The sequence below is a fragment of the Strongylocentrotus purpuratus genome, unplaced genomic scaffold (genome assembly GCF_000002235.5).
Source record: "Strongylocentrotus purpuratus isolate Spur 01 unplaced genomic scaffold, Spur_5.0 spur5_scaffold_1, whole genome shotgun sequence".
NCBI classification, from domain to species: domain Eukaryota; kingdom Metazoa; phylum Echinodermata; class Echinoidea; order Camarodonta; family Strongylocentrotidae; genus Strongylocentrotus; species Strongylocentrotus purpuratus.
Genome location: NW_022145594.1, coordinates 5449192 through 5473576, shown reverse-complemented (window position 1 = coordinate 5473576; position 24385 = coordinate 5449192). Strand labels below are relative to the sequence as shown.

The following is a 24385-nucleotide window of genomic DNA, read 5'->3' as shown; positions in this document are numbered from 1 at the left end:
CGGCTCCTTTACTACAGATATTGACTGGAAAGGTATGTAATATAACATTCTTTGGACCGCCGAAGAGTTATATTTTCCTAAGGGGCTATACGATCAATCATGCAGGTACCATGTCTACTAAATACCAGTATTTATTATCTCAACTCTTTTATGTCATATCGAAACAGAAAGGAGATGTTGTAAAACCAGAACAGTCACTAAGAAAAGAGAAAGGGAGAAGAGGAAATGTACCACACGTGTACACTGCATCAGCAAAGGGACTGGTAACTATAGTATTTATAATCTCCTATGATGATTTAGAGTATAACAAGGCCAGAACATCAAGGAACTAAACAACCAATGAATATATTAATTTCATTAACAATTATTTCTTTTTTAATGCAATAACCGCATGTAATGTAATATCTTATATTCATCTGATATTTGTAAAACATTTTTATGATATAAACATGAAATTACAACAAATCCAAGCATCACATATTTGTAGTGTGATGTTGAGGATATTATGCAAATACGTCTCTCCGAGGGCAAAGGAAGTTTATTTCAAACTGTGAATGTTCATAAGTATTGCTTAATTTGAAATAAAGCTAACATCAGGCTAACAAAAAGTTTAATGTTTTAAACGAAACTTTTCCTACGTAAGATGTTGAAATGTTTTAAAGAAAAAATAACACTGTATCAGGAGAATACAATAGATTTTCTATTAAGAAGTTCTGTAATATTTTGTCTGTGTTTCTGCAGTTGCCTTGATGTTCAGATGTTGTTGAAATGTCTAATTTAATTAGTTTTGTCAAGCACCAGGGGCAGTCATGTGTGTTTGATACGTAATGAAAGCATTCAAATACTCAAGATAAAGCTTTCGTTGGTTTTAATTGTTCACATATTCTTGGACGAAATTGATCACGTTTATTTTGTCTTTGTTAATCTAACACTGAAGGCTGAGTATGCAGTTGTAGACACAACTACAGAAGAGAGAAAGAAAGGTCAATCAAGAGCTCATCAAAGGAATATGGTTAGTTTTAGAAAATCAAGTTTTTTTCTATGTTAGCTGGCAGTCCTAAACTTTAGGGAAAAGTTTTCTTCCTTTCATGTACTAATATGTCCTTCTTTAGTACATGTACTTACGTACTACATTGATTTGATTTGTTATTTTGGTACGAGCGGTCATCTTGTTTGAAATCTTGATTTAAGGATACCACTAGACATAATGCCATTGATCTTTAACTTAACTGATATTCTGAAAGAGAAATATATATAGATGAAAAATATTTGTTTCTGAAAAAAAAACTCACTCGCGGGCATCTTGAACACTTCCATATTACTTCGCTTTTTTTTTGCCTCTCTGTACGGTAGGTCGTTTGGCACACAAGCAATTTTGCACAAAATAATAGGCACTACAATGACAGCAGGCTCAGTGTTGATAACACAATGATTTAGCAAATTACCAATTTTCGCTATTGATAACCTTCATGACAACCTTTTTAACACCGGTATAGAACAATCTGTTACACTAAACGGTGACAAAATTGAAAGATAAATACGAAGTGGAAAAAGAAGATTTTATAAAGAGTTGCAGCCTATCTGCACAAGTTTGGCAATGAGGGATTAGACCTCCCTGCATGGTCACTGACAGGTGGTTATCTCATTAAATCGGCTCTCATTTAACATACGAAAAAGGGGACCATAGGGGACCAACGGTCACCGCTTAGGCATTGTTTGCTATATAGATGGCGCAAGTAGCTATAAGTAGTGCAGTGGGGCTTTAATGGAGTTTCTTTCAGGTCAATCTCGATTTCGAGGATGGCTTTTCGCAAAGACATATCTCACGGATTTCCTTGGTCCTCCCCGTCAAAACGGCCCCCCCCCCAAAAAAAAAAAAAAAAAAAAAGAAAAAAGAAAAGAGGCCGATGGTCTGAGCACCTAAATCTTTACTCGATGACTGGATATGCATAGGTGTCACCTTATTCACTGGATAATGGGTACTCTGTATCAAACTAAACATATTTGACACCTGAGCCTTCAAACGCACTTTGAAATTGAAAGATATAAGAGTGAAAGTAATTAGGAAAGCATCAATTGATTTAGATCTAATTGTATATTTTTATTGTATTGTTTACAGGCTTACCATGACCCGGAAGAAGATCATGCTGTAATTGACAAGACGAAAAAGAGCCGACGAGAGAAATGATATGATGCAAAGTACAAGTAAAAGAAATTTTTAAAAAGGTCCATGCGTTTATTTTGATAATAACATCTAAATTTCTTAGCATAATTATGTGTATATTTAAAATTAACTTCTAAAGATTTCTTTAAGAAAAGATTAGTTCTTGTTTTGTTTACTGTTTAAATGTAAAACGATATACCAGTTCAACCAGTTGGCCTACAAGTAGGCTTATACATATCACTTTTCCTTTCATATTTCACGTTTTCGACTAAAATTCAAGGGTGAAATGATATTGTTCCTGCTACATATTGCTTTAAATTTTAAAAAATAATAATTAAACACAAATTGTAATCTCTCTACATTAAGAGAAGAAAGACGGATGAAAAATAAATATCAATGCACTGAATTAAACATCTAAATTAGTGCACATACAGGTCACCAATGCGAAAATCATATATCCTATATTTTAGTCATATTGAACGTCTTGGTTTTTATCCCATAGTTTGGCTGTGGAATGTCATAAATTGATTAATAAATACAGAGGATAACGCGATTTGATAAAGAGTCGAAAGTTTGAGATGCGTGACAAAAAATTGAATATGTGAAAGGGATTTTGGAGTATCGCTGTAAAAATTGAAATATGATTATCGGAGAAGATCTTGGTTCTAAAGAGGGAAAGGGAACAAGCAGGCGATGATAATAACAACTGATTGTATTAAACCCGCCTTCTTACTAACCTGAATAGCCGGGTGGCGTAATCGATATGTGGTTTACTTTTAATTTATAATCAACAGTGGTACTATATCAATCCAATACTTTAAGTACTAAAATAGTGTAAATAAACACAATCTTTAAACAAATATTGTATAAAACATGTTTCAAAGTAGCATATATTATTAGAAATAATGATACGTATTTAGATCAAATTATACAAATATTTGCATTGATATCGAAATGTTTCGGTAATGAGTATATAATCTTGAATTTTTCTATTCTAATATTAGCCAATTGATAACGAGTAGAAGAACATTATGTATTTAAGTATGTAAAGAAATAAATGAGAAAACAAATACTGGTGTGCAGTAGGGTCCAAAGTGTGATAATCACGTCGCACGTATTATTGTTTTACCCCGCACAGAAAAAAAAAGCGCAGGGTGATAGTTATGCAATATATCATGCTTTGCCTTAACACTTTTGTCATAATCTAAACATAGGACTTAAATTTTAATTCTTGCATCAGTATTATTTCATTGATAATTAACTTGTGTCACTAAACAGTGGTCCTGATATTCTGTTACTCCATTGAAATGCATTAGCACAATATGCTTATTGTTATTAATATAATAATAATAAATAAACACAATTATGAATTTGCTCGTGTTGACGTGTCATCAGCTCTCGAATTTCGATTTTTTATGAAAGAGATATTAGCCTTTAACGAGAAAGTAAGTGGGAGGAAGAGGGGAGAGAGTAAAATAGAGATAGAGAGAATTGAAGATAGAGAAGGAGAGAGACAGATGGATAGAGAGAGAGAGAGAGAGAGGGGGGGAGAGAGAGAGAGGAGAGACACGAGAGGAATGGAGGGACAGAGGGGTATTTCCTGTGTTGTAACAGAAAAAAGTACCTATGGCTTTATTTATTTATTTATTTATTTATTTATTTGACATATTTATACAGGATAAAAAAGAAACAATCGAGTCAGCAAAGCTGTTTTTCATCGATGTCCTGTTAACATGATTAAACATTTCCGCTTCTAACCAATGGGATTCATTTCATTACATCAGTTAAAAAATACAAAAAATGTTTTAAAATGCAAGAAAAACACAATATTAGAAATTCGTTTGAAAGAAGTTAATGAATGACTAATCTTATTTGTTGAGTGAAAAAATAAAATAGCAACAATAAAGACGGTTATGAATCCCCATGGTTAGAATTAGATAACAAGTGCAAATACGAATACAATAATCCATATAAATTTTATACCTGAGAAAGCATCTATACAATATATAATATATAATAAATACATAAATATAAATATATTACATCAAATGAAATCGAAAAAAACTGTGATCAACTAGTATCATGATTATAGAGTACGGCGGGCCAGAACATGTAAAACTTAATTTTTTATTTCAGAAAAATGTGCGTTTATAATTATTTTTGAAAGAGGAAAGAGTATGATGATTTTGCATTTCATTTGAGAGAGAATTCCATGTTTTCGGGCCTGAATATCTAAACGATTGCTTGAATAATTCCGTATTTGGTTTTGGTAAGACCACATTGAGTGAGTCAGAATTGCGAGTGTTGAAACCATGTCTATCACAGAACATTTCAATTTCATTACATAGTCTTACTGGAGCATTACCATGTATACATCGGAACATAAGCATATTAATAAAATAATCTCTCCTAGTTTCAAAAGTTTGCCATTTCAAATCTTTAAATAGTTTAGAGACGCTGATATCACGTGAACCATAATGTTTCGACACTATACGGGAAGCTCTGTTCTGTATGTGACGAATATAATCACGGTATTTAAGTGAACAGTTTCCCCACACTGAGCATGCATAATCAATACATGGTTAAATGGTTGCTTTATATAAAGTATTTAGGAAGGACGTGCTTAGCGTGTTACTTAATCTTCTTAATAAGAAAAGTTTATAAGCAAGGCTTTTACACACTTGTTTGACATGTTCATGCCAGGTCAAATGACAATCAATATTAACACCTAGATATCTCGCCGAATTAACCTGTTTTAGTTTGGTGCCATTTAAATATACGTTTAGTTCATTTTGGTTGCAATTAGCTCTCGAGGATACAACCATAACATGAGTTTTATCAATATTAATCTTTAATCTATTATTATTATACCATTTCTCTAATTCGTTGATGCAAATCTGTAATTTAGACTCAGCTTCATTCACAGTTTTACCAGTAGTATAAATTGCTACATCATCTGCAAAAATACTACATGAGCCAGCATTTACACTCTGAATAATGTCATTACTATAAAGAAGGAAAAAGGTGGGGCCAAGTACCCCACCCTGAGGAATTCCGATCGTTACTTCACCTGGTTTAGACAGTTTACCATTTAGGCTTACAGCTTGTTTTCTTCCACTTAAATAGCTTTTAAACCAGCGCAATTCTGTACCTTGTACACCATGGTATTGTAGTTTTAAAAGTAACAATTCGTGAGATATAGCATCAAAGCATTAAGATATATCAAAGAAACAGACAGCAACAACTTCACGAGCATTTAATGCTTCAAAACAATCATCTATTACTCTGTGTAGGCACGTAACAGTGGAGTGATCTTTCAAGAATGCTGATTGTTCAAGTGTTATAAGGTCATGCTGGAGTAAATACGAACTAAATTGCTTTAGAACCAGCTTCTCCTAAATTTTAGCTAAATGGGATACAACAGAAATTGGTCTATAGTTTGAAAAGACACTCTTATCTCCTATTCCCTTATAGATAGGGGTGACACGCGCATATTTCCAGTCGGTAAACACAAATCCATTCTTTAATAAGTAGTTGAAAATAGTAGATAGTTTTTTTGATAAAAATGGCGCAGCAATATTTAGTAACTTGCTGTCAATATCTAATAACATCTAAATTGCTTTTTGTTGGTAGTTTTCTTAACAATTTCAAAACATCATCTTCCGAAATGTCGATAAATTTAATTTCATAAAGACACTTTGGATTTCTCCAGCATAATGATTCTTGAAGAAAGGAGTTCGTGATCTCTTGGCCTAAATTAATAAAAAAAAAATCATTCAGTTCATCAGAACTTAAGTCATTATTAGCATTATCTTCATATTTTGAATTACCAGTGGCTCGATGGAGTTCTCTCCAAAGTTTCTTGGGGTCATTTTGAAATTTGATAGAAACCGTTTTATAATAATCAGTCTTTGCCTTCCGAACATCACTCAGTACAGTATTCCTTTGTTTACGGAATTCATTGAAGGAAACGTCACATTTAGCTTTACGTTTAAGATAATCTCTTTTGTTCATAGAGGCTACAATATCTGGTGTTATCCATGGGTTATATTTATTCTTAACACGAGTACATTTAATGGGTGCATGTTTGTTACAAATTTTTAAAAATGCATTCATCCAGGAAAGCCAAATGTCATTAGATGGACATTCCGTTTGTAGGTTATAATCCTTCACAAGACTATCACAAAAGCTTACATCGTATAGAAATTCCTCAGACTCAAATTTTTTATATGCTCTGAAACGGGCCATTTTGTGACCAGAATTATTTACTTTACAATTTACACACGTATATATCATGTAATGATCACTTTAAAAAATCTGAATAAATAAATATCATAATACCCGCGTCACACTGTCCCGAAGTTGACATCAGATGGACACACGAATGTGTAATTTTGAATTTCGCCCCGAACGTGGTAAACAGCCAATCAACGGACATGGACACTGTAGGTAAAATAGACATGAAATATAGGATGGAATTAGACAGTGTTGTGTACAAGTTCAGTTGTTGCTAATGCGCATATCCGCCATTTGTAATGATGTTAGCAAGTGTGCTAAACATGAACAAAAGACTTTAGAAAGAGCGCCATATTTTAACGATATCAAATCACCATGGTCGAAAAGGATTTTACCTCTCCAGTAGGATGAAAACTGAAAGTGATGTCAAATTCAATTATAAATCGAGGTCATAAGATGCCTCATTAGTTGTATACGGTGTCAGCTTAATGACGATTAATGTTGATGCTGTTACTGCACGCATGCAACTGTTTTTATAAAATCAATGGACATGCACAGTGTTTAAATTCATCTTCCAACCGACGATCGAAACCAAATTTATATAGCTTAGTCACTAAACAGACAATTTATTCATTCTTCTTCTTCTTATCAAGTCACTACACAAATCCCGTCCAGTGGTCCACGTAGGTTTTGGCACGGCAATTCACGACTTCCAGGTCATCTTGGGTGCATGGCTCTGGCAGAAGTGGGCAGACTAGCAGGTGTTCCATTGTCTGTTCCTGGTCGCATTCACATGTTGTCTGTTCGTCCCCTAGACCCCATCTCTACATTAGGACTCTGCATCGTCCGTAGCCAGTTCTTAGGCGGTTCAGGCTTAGCCAGGAAGACCAAGTCTCGCTGGAGCCGGATGCGAGGGATTCCTTCGGGCTGAGGGAGATTTCGTGTGGAGTGGTCGGGAGGTGGTTAGACCACAAAGTTATTTTTTGATTGTAAGGGCTGGTATTAAGGGGCTCTACAGTGTGCAGAAAACTGTGTCTGGATTTGAGCCGCTTGCCCACTGGCTGTTGTTGGAAGAGAGGGTGGAGTGGATTGTTTTCTTCTTTGTCATTTTCTTTCTGGGACATGACCAACCTTCTGACGTGTGGTAGGACAATACCGCAGAGCAGGTAGAGGTCTTCTACTTTAGTTGGCTAAAGGCAACCAATGATCGCTCTGCAGGATGAATTAAGAGCTGGGTCGATCTAGGGTGCATGGATCAACCTACTCCATACTGGTGATGCATACTCCTCAGCAGAGAAGCAAAGCGCAAGGGCTGTCGTCCGGATTGCTCTGGCATCAGTCCCCCCAGTTGGTGTTGGCTAGCTTCTTGAGGATGCTATTGCGGGCTTCAACTTTTGCCTTTGTGTTGGCAATGTGGTTCTTGTAGGTAAGGGAGCGATCCAGTGTGATGCCTAGTTGGACCGTGTGTGAGCTTCAGCCTTTTCCCATACCAGCTGATCCTCAGTTGATGGTTGGCATCCCTGTTCTTGAAGTGGAATGCATATCGGTTTTATCAGGATTAGCTCTAAGGTGGTTGGTCGCGTCGTATGGGATGAGTCCGGCCAGGGCATTACTGAGGGACTCCTCCAACTTCACAAATGACTTGTTGTTGTTGTTGTTGTTTGGTATTATCGGCGTTTCATTCTTTTTTAGAATATTTACGCCTTTCACTTTATTTCTTTCTTTTTTTCCTTCTATTTTTGGTACTATTTGTCAATTCATATTCATCTCTTTTTTTTTTTATAATATAATCTCAGATCTACTGGTCCATGAAAACCCCTCACCGCAATTGGCACCTTCCTGCCAGACCGGCGCGGTACATTGCGCAATCTTCTCGGCCATCATTGGCCTAGGCAACTCTGGTGCCGGTGAGAGGATTCTGGGGTAGATCTTTGGAGTCTCTTGTTTGGGGTTTACCGTCCTCAATCCGTCTTTACTCTTTCTTACCTTTTCTCTTCTAGTATTTTTCCATTTTGTAAAACTGGTTCTGTAAGACTGGTTCTGGGTGGCGATTATAGGTTTTCTCCATAGCGTTACATCATTCAAGACAAAATGATAAAGACAGTTATACGGAAACTGGAACATATAATTTATTCACATATCATGGACCATCTGGAAGAAAACGATGTGCTAGTGGATACACAACATGGTTTTAGAGCGAAGCGATCCACCGAAACTCAACTTATCTCAACGATCGATGATGTTGCTAGAATACTTGACCGGGGTAACTCGGTACACATGGCCATCTTGGACTTTGCTAAAGCGTTCGACAAGGTTCCACATGAACGACTACTGGAAAAGCTTCACTACTACGGGATTAGACACCATACACATCGGTGGCTTAGGAATTTCTTGACATTCCGAACCCAGAGAGTGACTTGTGAAGGTAGTATGTCATCAGTTCTATCCGGGGTGCCCCAGGGGACAGTGCTCGGGCCGTTACTGTTCCTGATGTATATCAATGACCTTCCAGACCTGCTGAAAAGCCAGACCAGACTATTCGCAGATGACTGTTTGGTATACAAGGAAGTAGAGAACGAGAGGCACACAGACTCCTTACAGGCGGATCTTACATCTCTGGAGTCGTGGCAAGATAGGTGGAACATGAAGTTCAACGCTTCCAAGTGTTCAGTGATGATCATCTCGAATAAGAAAAAACCTCTGACAAGGGATTATATCTTCTGTGGACAATACTTACAACAGACAAGCTCTCATCCTTATCTGGGAGTAGAAATAGACAGTAAACTGACGTGGGCGAACCATGTTGACAACACAGCCATGAAAGCCAACCGCACGTTAGGATTCCTCAGGAGAAACCTATGGTTTTGCCCAAGTAATGTGAAAGCCATCGCATACACGACCCTAGTGAGACCAGTGTTAGAATACGCAAGCTGTGCCTGGGACCCATACAGGATAGGGCAGATTAATAAACTGGATGCAGTTTAAAGGAGGGCAGCACGCTTCGTAACAGGAAACTACCAAAGGGACAGCAGTGTCACACAAATGCAGATCTGCCTTAAATGGGAATCACTTGAACGCAGGAGGGAAAAGAGTCGTTTGGTTATGTTGTACAAAATCTACAAGGAAAAGGTGGGCCTAAAGCAAGAGGACTACATACAAGTATCAACAGGGTCAAGGTTAAGAAGAAACCACCAACACTCAATAGAAATCCCCTTTGCCAGAAAGGACGTATACAAATACTCCTTTTTTCCAAGAACTGGACGAGCATTGAATGCCCTCGACCGGCCAGCAGTCTGTAATAGCTACATCAGTTGATAATTTCAGAAACACACTCTAGCATGCATCACCTGCCATACAAGTTAGCGACATGCGGAATACCGCCCTGCTGACTCCAATTTCAGAAGGTTCAGAAGGACATAAATGACAACAAAATACCTTATCAGTTTTGAACTAATTAATCAAACGACATGGATTTGTGTTTTTTGTTAATGAAAGTATCACATATATTAATTTTCACTCTTTGTGATACACGAAATAATCGTTTCTGTAAGATGGTGACTGACAAACGTAAGTGCTTGACCTAATAAGAGCACATTGTTCGACATTACAAGCAATGGACAAAAATGGAAAGAGATGAAATCTATCAATTATATTGCTTCCTTTCAATAGACGTGTTATAGCAAATTACTTAGATAGTGACATGGTATCATCAGTTTAGATTGTAAATGTTTGGCTTATTCATTATGTAAATAAAATATACACAGATTATTTACATATTTGATAAGTCACTCCTATTTACCTATATGAATATTTTCACAATAAAGTATTTGTCGTAACGATAATGACATGGATAACATGTCAGGTTTAATATCGCATCTAAATATACCTTACAGTTCCGGCTCCTCAGCACTTTGTGTCTTCCTTTTGTTTATTGTACGTGTTTAGTAAGTATCATATTGGCTACAAAATTAATCCCTTGTCACTTAACAATTTTTTACATAAAAAAGGGTAATTGTTAGCGAGTATCCTATTGGCTAACAAGGTGCGACGTGACACTGATGTTTAAAAAAAAGTCCACGATCATGCAATAAGGAAAACCTTAATACACCCTTTCATGGTTACAAGATTGAGCATGCGCCGACATGGGTGTCATTTTAAATTGGGATTAAACAATACACCAGTTTACGGTTACAACAGTGCGCATGCGCAGACATGGGCGCATTTTAACTATGGGTAAACAAACCATTGACATTTTAAGAAAAACCTTAATACACTCTTTCATGGTTACCAGATTGCGCATGCGCCGACATAGGTGCCATTTTGAATTGGTATTATATAATACACCAGTTTACGGTTACAACAGTGCGCATGCGCAGACATGGGCGCCGTTTTAATTATGGGTAAACAAACCATTGACATCTTAAGGAAAACCTTAATACACCCTTTCATGGTTACAAGATTGAGCATGCGCCGACATGGGTGTCATTTTAAATTGGGATTAAACAATACACCAGTTTACGGTTACAACAGTGCGCATGCGCAGACATGGGCGCCATTTTAACTATGGGTAAACAAACCACTGAACTCTAGAGGTCCGTTTACGCGTAAATTAAGACGGCGCCCATGTAAATATGATATGAGCGCTCAGCGCAGGCAGTGACAGTGGCAGATCCAGGGGGGGGGGTGGGGTGAGGGACGGGAGGCCTGGGTCCACTCCCTAGAAAAAACAACAGGTAAAAACACGCTAATTTGCCCTTTATTTGAAGACGGACCCCTTCCCCTAGTGCTCAAGAAGGGGGGGGGGACGTGTTTTTCGGGGGCAATAAAAAAAAATTGTTCCTTAATATAAAAAAGAGAATTATCTGCGCCTCTCTCTTCCCTGCGCGTACCCTGTTGTTTATGTGTGATGAGCGCGCATGGCCTGACTCCAAATGAGCAAGGCATGAGATCGCAAATACCCTCAATTTTATAAAGCAAATAGTGCATGCATTGCGTTGTTAAGTATATATTCACTAGCAAATTCATAATGTCCCTCGAGCCATTATATCTGAACCTCGGCCTGTGGCTTCGGTGAAATATAAGATCACGCGTGAAATTGTCGATTTACATATTTGTTTGTACTGAACGCCAGTGTATGCAATATTTCCATAACATGTGCACGAGCGTGCAATGTAACCACCTTTTTTGGACTGTATACCGCGTATTAAATTAGACTGTGCACCTCTCTACCTAGACCAGAATCTGCTCGGTCCTTTATAATTCTCTACACACTTGATTCAAGCCGTCGAAGATGGCGTTATCAACAAACTCATTATTATTTTTTTCACCGGGGGTTCTAATTTAATGATCACGCCATCATCGGCTGGTAGCAAGTAAGTAGGAAGAGTAAGCGTTGGTGTGGTGGAGAGCAAAATTAAATAGGCCATATTCTGGACTACTCTCTACCCTGCGCGTACCCATTGTTTGCATTGTTACAAGAGTACCCTGAATTGTATATAACATACATTGCACGCCTTTCGTTGTTCACTGAAACATATTTTCACCTCCGAATTCAAAATAACCCCGTAGGACAATACCCCCCTCCTGCCCCAAGGACAATCAAGGACGATCACCCCCGAGGACAATTACCCTCCGGGAATAAATCCCTACGACAATTAACCTCCGTGGACAAAACACCTCGAGGATAATAACCACCCGCAAAAAATCTGCCTTTTACGGAATCCGTATTGCGACGTACTTTTGTTCAAATGCCATTTACTCAATATTTTCAGTGTGAATACATGTATCTACCGTGCATTGTATCATTCGAAAGGGCATTTTATTGCAGTCATTTTGACACCTTTGTAAAATGCATGTAATGTACTTCAATCATGTATCACATTGTTTTGTAAGGCATAGTAAATTCATCATTATCTGCAATAAATTCGCGATATATAACGTCATGCATAATGCACTGATGATATAAATGATTTTGCTATTGTGACATTGGCCAAATGCTATCCCGATGCGGTATATATGGCTTTCCTAATCACGTGTAGCCCATCCGACCTCATTTCAAGTTCGTCTGATTGATGGATTAATGACGCTGAAGGAAGAGTAGAGGTCTTGTACAATGGATCCTGGAGAACTATCTGTGATACTTGGTGGGATCTGAAAGACGCAAGGGTGGTTTGCAGAATGCTGGGGTTTGACGGAGCTTTAGACGCAATTGGATCTGCTAGGTTTGGTCAGGGATCTGGTCGTATTTTCCTCGATAGGATCAACTGTGATGGAAATGAAGACAGCCTTGGAGACTGCGCTCATGGAAGGATTGAACATTTTTCATGCAGTCATACAAGTGATGCAGGGTCAATTTGCTACTCAGGAAGTATGTTTTGAAAAATGTTTGCAGTGGGTTGGGAGGGGATGGAAAAGGGTTACAAATATTCTGTTTCATAACCACCTTTTCATTTCCTACTTGTATTATCAATTTCCTCGACGTAAGCGAATCGAGCTAATTAATAAAGAGGGACTTACAGCACTATTGCCTCATATATTAGTTGATTGGGACTGTATTTTTAACTAAGCTTAGTTGGAGCCTGCATTTAAATTTGGTTAATAAATATTTTCTTCTTTTGATTCAATTTTAGGCTTCTTGCTTGGTATGTCAAGAGAGTGAATGTGAGGGCTCATGCAACGTTGCACATCAACCAGTGGCGTATCTAGGGAATACGGCACTCGTGGAAAACTAGGAACTGCCCCCCCCCCCCCACACACACACACACACACCGACCTCCCATACCCAGACTACATTTTGTCTACATAATATTACTAGCGATGGGGCAAAGCACCTCATAAAAGCAATTTTAATACATTTCAACCAGGAATTACAAAGGCATCCTAAAGTTTAGATTTCTTTTAAATGTTATACATGTAATATTTTGTTTTCGAGGCGCATTATTTAACATGATGCCTGATGCTTAAGTTATCTTGCGTATTTTAAGGTGCATATGATGCACATTTTTTTCGAGCCCTCTAGCTGGCATTTTTGTTCTTTCACTTCAAGTGCCGCCTTGAGAAATTGGGGAACGTAGGAATTAGGGTAACATTTTCTTTCTGTTTAAGTCTGCACCATTTAAAGAGCTATTATAGCATACATCATATACAGCTGTATGCAGGTGTAAAAATGCGATATCCTGAAGTTATGTTTAATATGCGAGGTGGTAAAGCGAATTAGCTTTTTGTATTTTTGTATTATTTCATTTCCTAAAACAAAAATTATAATGCAACCTACCCTGCGTATGATGTTGCCTTTTTTCTCGTCCTCTATTTTGCGTTTTTTGTGTCATCTTCAAGTGCCGCCCGGGTGAATTTCAGCTCCAGAGGAGCATTATCTCGGGAGGGGCATGTGTTCACTTCGATTGAATGCTTTTTGTCAGAGATGACAATACACATCAATTATACTTTTAACATTTAACTTGAGAATAAAATAAACTTAATAATGCCTTAGAACTGCTAGAAAATATCAACGCTTTGAATATTCAAGGCCAAGGCCAAGACAAGGAGAAAACAATGGGCTTAATGCGCATTCAGGCCAATGCACTACCATTCTGATTTATATAGGCATGGCTATGATTTGATGTGGTTTATTCACTTACAAAAAAGATCTTCGCAGTTATAAAAATAACAACTGTATTGTGCTTATTTTCTTATAAATGAGATCGAATTGTAAATAATATCAATTTTCGCAGTGTATTAATTTCCACGATAGTAGCTAAAGCTCTGTGTCCATATAATTCCCTCACACTAGTATTAACGAAATGTTTTGTTTTTATTTGTTAATATTTTTAGCCCATCCGAATCCATTTCAAGTTCGCCTGGTTGGTGGACCTAACGATGCTGCAGGGAGATTAGAGGTCAGGCACGATGTATCCTGGGGTACTGTCTGTGACGATTATTGGGATCTGAGAGACGCGAGGGTTGTTTGCAGAATGCTGGGGTTTGATGGAGCCTTGGACGCACCAAGATTTGCTAGGTTTGGTCAGGGCTCAGGGTATATTCTTCTGGATGATGTTTCGTGTTCGGGTACAGAAGAAAACCTAGCAGAATGTCCATATAGAGGGATTGGAGTTCATGACTGTGTACACAGCGAAGATGCAGGCGCCATTTGTTACTTAGGAAGTAAGTGATCTCTCCGTCTTAAGCGAGTGTGGACAGAAACTGTTGAATTGAAATTAAAAATATCGGGATTTTATCTGCAGTCAAATGACCTTTGATATTTGTCAAGCAAATTCCTTTTGTCGGGAAGTCAAATTGTCGGGTGAAATATCATAGTTGTTCTAATATATATGCATTAAATAATTATTTTATATAGGCCTGTAAGTTTTTAAGGTTAATATTGTATAAAGGAAAACATATTCGGCTTAACAAGAACTGATTTCTCTGTACTCAAGATCGATTTCTTTTGGAAGTACCGATTTCATAAATCTCGCTATCGCCAATAATTCTAAAATGCCCAAATGTAGCCTCTTGGACGTAATTTCGAGCCACTTCATGGACTTACATACTTTCGGTGTACGATGGTGAATGGGTGGTACACGTATCATGCATCCGCATTGTACGCAAGTACGTATCCGAAAGTTATTTCCTGGTTTCCTCAGTTTTTGTGACAGCAGCAACCAAAACCAAGAGAAAGATAATCCAGATCATATCGACTTGCAGATTGAATTAAACAATGTAAGGCCCATCTCGTAATTTCGAGAAAATGACAGGCTTAACCTTAGAATACCTCACCCAAATGTATGTATTATAAACACCCTTTATTGTAGTTCCTTTGTTAGTATTCTAGACGGGTTTTTGTACTGAACACAACCAAAAATAGTTTACGCTATCATTTATATGCCTCTACTTGCTCTTGCCCATCACACATCCATATATTTCATTTGTTGTATGTTTAACAGTATTTTTATGCGCTGTTCGAAATGATGTACTCTTGAAATCGCTTGAAAATCGTGATAATTATTACATTTAGAAAATAGAATACACACACACATCCCAGCGATTTTGTAATGGGGCATGAACATAACGTACGGTGTTTAAAAAAAATTATATATATATCTTGATTGTAAGCCCACACTTTGTTTTCTTCTGTGGTTACTGCACATTCTGCGAAATAATATTTTACGCCACAAACATTTCTCTTTACTTTTGTTCAGCCTTAAAACATTAATTGTGTTGATAATATAACTTGGGCTCCTTATACAATTTGAATTTGAATTTATTGATTCATCTGTCATACAACAGATATTCTTTTTCAATTGGTTGAACAATAAACAGCAGAATTATACATAACAAAAAAATGTAAAGAAGTATATAATGAAAAATATATATGATCACAAAACAGAAGAAAATACAAAATAAGTTTTCAGGAAACCAATGTGTGTCTTAAAATATTACAGGCAAAAGGGAAATTCCACTTATTATTAACGCATTTAGTCGCCCTGTCATTTGTGGAAAAATAATATTTTTGATTCAGATCACATCCCCTCAACAACATCGTCATACTGTAGAACTGTTGAATAGGTGTATAACACAGGGCACACAGGACAAACCAGAATCTCGCCTGCGTGTGCGTGGTACACATAAACCTAAGCCAAATCTGTTAAAAGTAAATCACTAATTCAAAGGGTGCGTCAGATCGTTCCTGACGACAAGGGTCCTTTTATTATCCGCTCCGTACATGAAGATTTTATTGGTGGGAGGAGCGGAGTCTCACCAATTACAAGTTGCGCATTTTTTCTTGATCATTCGAGCTTCCTTTTATCACCCTGTGACAGATTACCGCCCCCCCCCTCCCACTCCGGGGTCGGAATGACCGCATGCATATTACCAAAATGTCCGGTAAAGGGGTACTGTTCACGCACCAAAGTCCGGCTCGTACATACACAAAATTGACTTTACACACCGGACTTAGGGGGTGTTTTCAAGAGGAGGGAACACGCATATGCGTATCCTGAATAACATTGATTGGGGGGGGGGGCGGGATTAGCGTACACACAAACACTTCGGATAACAGATTTGTAGAATAGGGTCAACATTATCCATATGGGAATTTTTCATTTTCCTGATAAAGAACATCCTCTGATAAGCCTTTGAACACAATAAATCAGTAATTTTGTTCCATTTTAGTTGGTCATCAATGATGGCGCTTGAGTTGTATTTCGACTGAAGTCAAAAAGCATTTCCTTCGTTTTTATTGCATTTAACCTCAAATTGTGATCATCACATCATTCAACAAAACGATTTACCTCAGAAATTAACTCAATTGCTTCATCAGTTATTAAAGTAACCTGATATCATAGTATCATCAGCATATTTCAGTTTGTCGAGCAAAAAATCAATGACAACAGAGGAATAGCTTGTTTAATTTTCAGTTGCCGAAAAGTTTGTATTAGCCGTTAATATTGTTTAACTCAATGAAGCAAATATCAAGCAATTGTTGTCTTGTAGCCCATCCGAATCAATTTCAAGTTCGTCTTGCCAATGGATTAAATGATGCTGAAGGCAGAGTAGAGGTACTTTACGATGGATCATGGGGAGCTATCTGTGATTCATGGTGGGATCTGAGAGACGCGAGGGTGGTGTGCAGAATGCTGGGGTTTGATGGAGCCTTGGACGCACCGAGATCTGCACGGTTTGGTCAGGGCTCTGGCCGTATTCTACTGAAGTATGTCAATTGTGACGGAAATGAAGACAATCTAGTTGATTGTGCTCATGCAGAGATAGGACGTTACTCATGCAGTCATACAAGGGAAGCAGGAGCCATTTGCTACTCAGGAAGTATGTTTCCTCTACATTTTAACCCCCATCTACCCGACAATTAATTTTCTGAATGATTATTAGATGAGCACCAACGTCGGACCAGTTATTTATTAGTGACTTTAAGAATCTCCCTTTATATCTTAAATAATGAATTTCGAGGTAAAACCAATAGATTTTTGGTATCAAGAAGCCATCTCTTTCACAAAAATTAACATACTAGACAATTTGCTTGTACTTGGTCGTTTGTTTATGCGGGGTATTGTGGTAAAGGAATGTACATGATAATGTTCAAATAAGGTTGTCCCTAAAAAGTATTTTCATTTCGTCTTACCGATGATTTTGCAAGGGAAGCAACGGCATAATAACTTCCCTTATTCTACACATGGATATATGAAGCTGAAAATGCTTTTAGGATATCTAAACGTAATCAATGGGAAATTATTTGTAAGTGCTCTCATACTTTTGTTTATTGAACGTGAAATTTTTGGTGATATCTTCTCAAACAAGTATTTATCATGCTCTTCTCTAAAAGCATATCCAGAACCATTTCAAGTTCGTTTTGTCGGTGGGTCTAATTTTGTTTTAATGGTTAAGGGATATTGCTCTTCTACAGATATATCTGAACATGTGCATTGCTCGATTCATTGTACTCCATTTTTTTTAAAGAGGGGTACATGATTACATTTCCTTGTAAGCGTATGTATATTTTATCTGATAAACCTATTCTGTTTTCATCCCAATCATTAATTAAACACAACAGATCCATTTCATGTTCGTCTTACCAATGGAACCACCGCTTCAGAAGGCAGGGTGAAAGTCTTGTATATGGGAAGCTGGGGAACTATTTGTGATGATAACTGGGATCTAAGAGACGCAAGAGTAGTTTGTAAAATGCTTGGATTTGACGGAGCTTTAGCCGCACCTGGTAGTGCTAGGTTTGGTGCGGGCAGTGGGAAAATCTTGTTGGATGACGTTAGATGCAAGGGCACAGAAGACACCCTTGCTGAGTGCTACCATCAAGGGCTTGGAGTCAACAGCTGTGAACATGACAATGATGCTGGTGTCATTTGTTTTACAGGAGGTAGGGTACTAGGATTATATATATTCCTTCTCGAAAGCTTTGAAAATGTAATATTCGTACAACGGTTGTTAAGATTGTCAATCTCATGGTCTTACTCGTGTTGGTCTTGCTGTTTTCACGTGACCAATGGGGTGTTCTAATTGTTTACTTCCATTTGTCCTACTTCCTAATGCAAGGAACAAGGATAAGTCTTGTTCGACGTGGGACCATGTGGGACCCCTTGGCAAAAGGTTTACTTACATATAAATTAGGTGATTGAACGTTATTAAAGATGTACCGTTTTTTCTGTACACCCTTTAGTACCATACAATGATTTTATGATTCAATCCTTCAATTAATTCAAATGATTGTGAATAGTCGACACCACTCTACCTCACAAAAGTTTTGTTTTCTTCATTCGATTCTAAAAGGAGATGCTCTTCCATGTTCAAATAGAGGCTTTCTTAAAACTGTCGTGTCAGAAGATGCTCTAAATAATTAATAAAGGAATTTTGTATATATTCCTTCCTCATCGATATTTCTGATTTTTATGAAAATAGACACTCACATTACTTAAATCTAAAGATGAAACTTGTTTACTAGTGTGTATAGTAACCACAGAGGGCTTCCAACGCTATCACAAACAACATATTATGATGAGCTTTAAGTATTCATTATTTACTAGCTGCTATTGACTCCTTTACAGAGAGAAGTTCAAAATCAACCGATTGCATATATGCTATTGTTTTTTTTTGTTATTTCTCAAACCCCCACAGAACCATTTTTAGTTCAGCTCGTTAATGGATCTAACGACCTTGAAGGACGAGTGGAGGTGATGTATGATGGTTCTTGGGGAACCGTTTGTGATCATGAGTGGGATCTGAGAGACGCGAGGGTCGTATGTAAAATGCTGGGGTTTGATGGAGCCTTAGCTGCCCCAGGTTCTGCTACATTTGGCCAAGGTTCAGGAGATATACTACTTGATGATATATCCTGTGAAAGTACACACGATAGCCTGGCAGACTGTTACCATCGAGGGATTGGCGTCTCCGATTGCGAACACGAAGAGGATTCTGGAGCCATTTGTTTCAGAGGAGGTTGGTCTTACATATTCATATTTAAAAATGAGGATTTTTAGAGAACGTGAGAAAAATATATCCCTAATTTATCTGTTTGTAGTCCCATAGATTAACCCCTCCGCCCACGCACTTTTAACAAGATCACAAAGACTGTAAAACAGAATCCTTAAAGAATGATGTAATTACGTACTTTACACGGGGTATCCCTTAAGGTATTGACACTGGTATGGGGTTGATTTTCGGGAAGCTTTATTAATCACGTTTTGTCCACTTTCCACAATCAAATTGTGCACTCCTAATACTTATAAGTGCTATTTTATTTCATATTTGTTAAAACTTCACAGACGTATTCAAGGTTCGTCTCATCGGTGGAGCCAATAATTCAGAGGGTAGATTAGAGATTATGTACGAAGGGTCTTGGGGAACTGTCTGTGACAATGGTTGGAATCTGAACGATGCAACAGTTGTTTGCAGAATGTTGGGGTTTGATGGAGCTTTGGCAGCAACACTTTCTGCACAGTTTGGTCAGGGCCATGGCAAAATCCTGCTTGATGATGTCCAGTGTCAAGGAACAGAAAACAACATAGCAGATTGTTATCACAGAGGAATAACGGTCCATAACTGTAACCACGCCAGTGATTCGGGTGCCGTTTGTTTCTCAGGAGGTACGATCCATTCATACAGTACATAATGCATTTTCATGTTAACATGTTTTAGCTTTCTCGGCCAAAGTTGCAATAGAACGTTATACATCTTCCTGATCTATTCCGTTTAAAGCTTGCGACATCAAATTACTAAATAGTGCAGTCTGTAGTAGTTAAAGAAAATACATGTATATCTGTTTCTATTAGTTTGAATGACATTCTAGCTGTCGAAATATATGAATTATGGCTGGGTAACAATTGGATTGAATTTGAACATGTCTTGCAAGATTTATTACTAGGAAAAAAACATTTCAATTTGCTAAAAATACACCACATTACTTTTCTAGTACGTCTGATTGGAGGAGCTAATGTCGCTGAAGGCAGAGTAGAGATTCTACACGATGGCTCATGGGGAACTGTCTGCGACGATTCCTGGGATCTCAAGGACGCAGAGGTTGTGTGCAGAATGTTAGGCTTTGATGGAGCTTTGGACGCCCCACTTGGTGCTCGATTCGGTAAAGGATCTGGGAGCATCTTTCTCGATGAAGTTCAGTGCCAGGGGACAGAAATTGACGTTGAACGTTGCGATCATGACGGCATTGGTGTACACAACTGCGCTCACAACGAAGATGCCAGCGTAATTTGCATCCCGAATGGTGAACATTTCAATAATATAACAGTTCTGCTTCTCCTTGATGTTAGGTTTATTAATTTTACAATATGATTTCAATTGTTTTCGAAGTAAAATGTTCGAAAAAATGGCAGCACCGTTCATCTCTCCTCAATTGTCTTGATAAATTATCCCGAACACATGATTTGTTTTACCGGGTTTTATTCATGCCTCTTAATGTAGTCTCCGGAGTTATTAGATTATCTATTAGAAACTCTTAAAGATGTTTTTGAAATAAAGCCCAATCACATAATAATTTCATGAAACGAAGTTTCCAGGCTATATCGAAACACTGTTTATTGTGTCTAGGTATCATTTATCTAAACTTTATTAATGGTTTTATATAAAGCTCTTTAAATTCACAAAAATATCACCGAAAGATGTTTCACAATATTACAACATTTTAAATATGATTTCTTATCAGGCGGAACACCATTCCACAGCATCATCCTTACATATCTGACGTTGACCATGATTGGGCTTTGTGTATTTCTTTCTACGCTAGCATATTGTGTATGTAGGTATATAAAAACAAAGGCTGGTAGGAATTTGGACAGTGATATTTATATGGATACAGGGTTTACACCGGATACAAGTGTATCCTCTACTTATCAGGATCTGAATGCTCCTCCAAAACTCCCAGAACGACGTTTAACGAGATTGAGTAAAAATAAGCTACTTGAGGACGAAGGGGAGCTATCTGTTCCAAAGAACCCACAATGTGAAAGCACCCACGACGATATTGAAACGATATTTACAAGCACGACTGCCTTATTAGCCAAGGATGGAAGCACTGATGCTATGAGCCTTAGTGTTGAGAATAAAGACACAAATACGTTGCCACATGACATAGCGTCATCATCAAGAGCAATCTCCCATGATGAAACGTGTGAGCCGGCAGGTAATGTGCCTACTATTGGACAAAATAACTCACACGAGTATATGGATATGAACACTGTATACAAAAAACTTACGAAGGAAATAGATGTAGATGTTGACGGATATCTTCTTCCAAGTAAAACGAGTGAAAAAGCGGAACCCCCCAGTAGCGTTGAAAAGACATGCGCAGCTACACTAACTCGAGATATAATCAGAATATCCACAGCAACCTCCTTCCACTGTGAAAATGAAGAGCCGCTGGGTAATGCACAAAATGCTGAACGAATTGATACCCATGGATATACAAATATGACCAGTGTGGACGAAAAGCTTTTGAATGAAAAAGATGTAGCCTAATTTAAATTCCGAAGTTAAACCGGATGATAAAAATGCAGAATCGAGTTCTTTGTCTCGAAACGATAGAAAAATATTTCACACGAGCGTTTGTGAAAGAAGTAGCTCAAATGAACAGACTCCTACACTACTACAGGAATGTACGAAACAAGATTCAATTCACAAGCACATTGACTTAAAAAACCATTAGCCAACGATACTAAACGCTTGAATATGTAGACATAGATGGCTATTATCTGCAAAGAGCTGAAGGACATATCCAAGACGACAACGATCCTTCTGCATTACCAGGCGATATCGATGACATTAATAGGTTTAGAGGGATCATCAGAAAACAGCAATTATGATTTTATGTATTAGTAAGTGATTCAATAGATGATTTGGCCGTCATATTGCAGAGTTGAAAGCAAAATAATGTAACAAAAAGATTGTGCTCTCTCTTCTTGTGAAATTCATTTTGGGTAAAATAAGCATTTTGGAGAATATGATTCAGTTAGCATGTTTGATTTGTTAAAGATATCTTTAAAAGGAAACTTTCTTTAGGGCTTAAATTTTGAATCCTTCTTTAAGATTTGTTTTAATGAATCAAAAGAATGAAAGAAAGATGAAGTCATGCATGCGCGCACAGCCATAAGTAAATCTTGGACTAAAAATTACATCCATTAGACTTGAATTTTAGAGTTTTTTCAGAGAATTAGATTTTAAGTCTTATGATAATCTTTTTAATAATCCAAAGTCTTTTGTTCCCGGTTTAGCACGTTATAGTCAGTTAATAAACAAACAAAAATTAATAACTAGGATTGTTCTTTCCCGATGGTTTTAAAAGTTGTATTTGCTTTTAAGGTAATTATTAATTCAATATGGTAACTTACGATTTCAAAGTAAAATGTTTTCCTCTTTGATAAAACATTTGTTTTGTTTCATGAAACTAAACGCTATTAGCTCTCTATTTCTAGTCTAGTGTCTGTTACTAAAAAAAATTCTATCTAGGCAGATGAATAAGCTAAATGCCCAAAGATCTATTTGGTTTCATTTGTATAATCCCCCAAAATACCCCTCAAATTTCCCCTTCAATTCAGTGGTATCACGACTGTCATAAAACATAAGGTTTTGTTTTGTTGAAATGCCTCTTTATTTCCTGTTCTTACTTAAGTTACATTTTAAGTATTTTTAGTGACGGAATCCGTTCGAGAAGGTAGTTCAAAATAATTTGAAGTATATCGTGTTTTTTTACCTTGTTCATGTTACTTGAATTTAATTTTTAAAAAGCGTTCAAAGTGTTTCTTAAATGCTTAATGTTGTTACCTATTTCCAATGAAGGCTATTTGAGGCATAAATAAATAATATAAAAACATCCACTGCTTTTACTTTTATTTAGTAAATGTAGAACTTTGAAAATGGACAGATAATTGTTGGGATATCCCTAGAAAGGGTCGAACGAAACGACTGTCTGACTGTATGTCAGGAAAGAGGGCACATGCAGAGAGCAAGTGGTGAGAGAGGGAGAGAGAGAGAGAGAGAGAGTGAAAGAGAGAGAGAGAGGGTGAGTGAATGAAAGAGAGAGAGAGAGAGAGCGGCGCATTCAGATCGATGAAAGATGTAAAGACAGATAAAGGAAAGAAGTGGGTAGGAAAGAAAAGTGAGAGGGGCAGTCAAGAACAACTATAAACAGTGAGAGGGGGGGGGGGTAAAGATTAAGTGCACTGGTTAGGAGAAGGGGAGGGGTGGCGAGCTGGCACGTAGCCACGGGGGGCACGTGCCCCCAACAAAATTCCAAGATCGGTTGAACTTTTTTAGACCCTTTTTTTTTTTTTACCTCGATCGATTACATGTATGTGCCCCCCCCCCCAAAAAAAAAAAACAAAAACATCAAACTCTGGCTACGTGCCTGGTGATGAGAGCCAGAGAAGGAGAGCAAGAATAACTGCTGTTAAACCAATGCATTAATGTCATGATGAACGTTTAAGAGCTCATATACACGAATTTCTTCGGCGTCGGTAAGTAGTATTAACATACTATGTAATGACACCTGACAATAATATTTCTTTTGTAATTACTTACGGCAAAGATTTGCAACGGTCTATCAAAATATATTATTAGGTAATCTAGTAAATACTCACATCTGCTATTGGAGAACATTCCTATATCGTATAAATAACATCACTGGCTGTTTACATATCCATTTTGCTTTTTGTCACATCATACTATGCCCTTTTTTAATCTGTAGAGAGGGCCTCTGGATCTGTCAGTGGAGTATGCCACAGTCGATAAACAACGCAACATTTCTTTAAATCTTTGTTCATCATCTGCTCAGGTATTAATAGGCAATATCTTTTCTTTTGACATATCCTATACGTTAGAAACTCTCTATTAACAGGATACACCCACAATGGCCACACTTGAACGAACACCTTTAAACACACTTTTTTTTAAAGAGCCAGTTTTGTACTTGATTGGAGATCATTCATATAATGTATGAAATACATCACTAGTGATTTA

At 37.4% G+C, this 24385-nt stretch overlaps 1 protein-coding gene across 1 annotated transcript; it reads left to right on the top strand.

Annotated features, from left to right (window-relative positions):
* Positions 1–12577: 12577 nt before the first annotated feature.
* On the top strand, positions 12578–24157 carry LOC115921179 (deleted in malignant brain tumors 1 protein-like). The gene is made up of 9 exons (XM_030978369.1): positions 12578–12767; positions 14231–14560; positions 16889–17218; positions 17961–18281; positions 19037–19222; positions 19684–20004; positions 20331–20620; positions 21269–21554; positions 24114–24157. Exons 1-9 carry the CDS (start codon positions 12578–12580, stop codon positions 24155–24157), a joined length of 2298 nt encoding a protein of 765 aa, XP_030834229.1.
* The last annotated feature ends 228 nt before the right edge of the window (positions 24158–24385 follow it).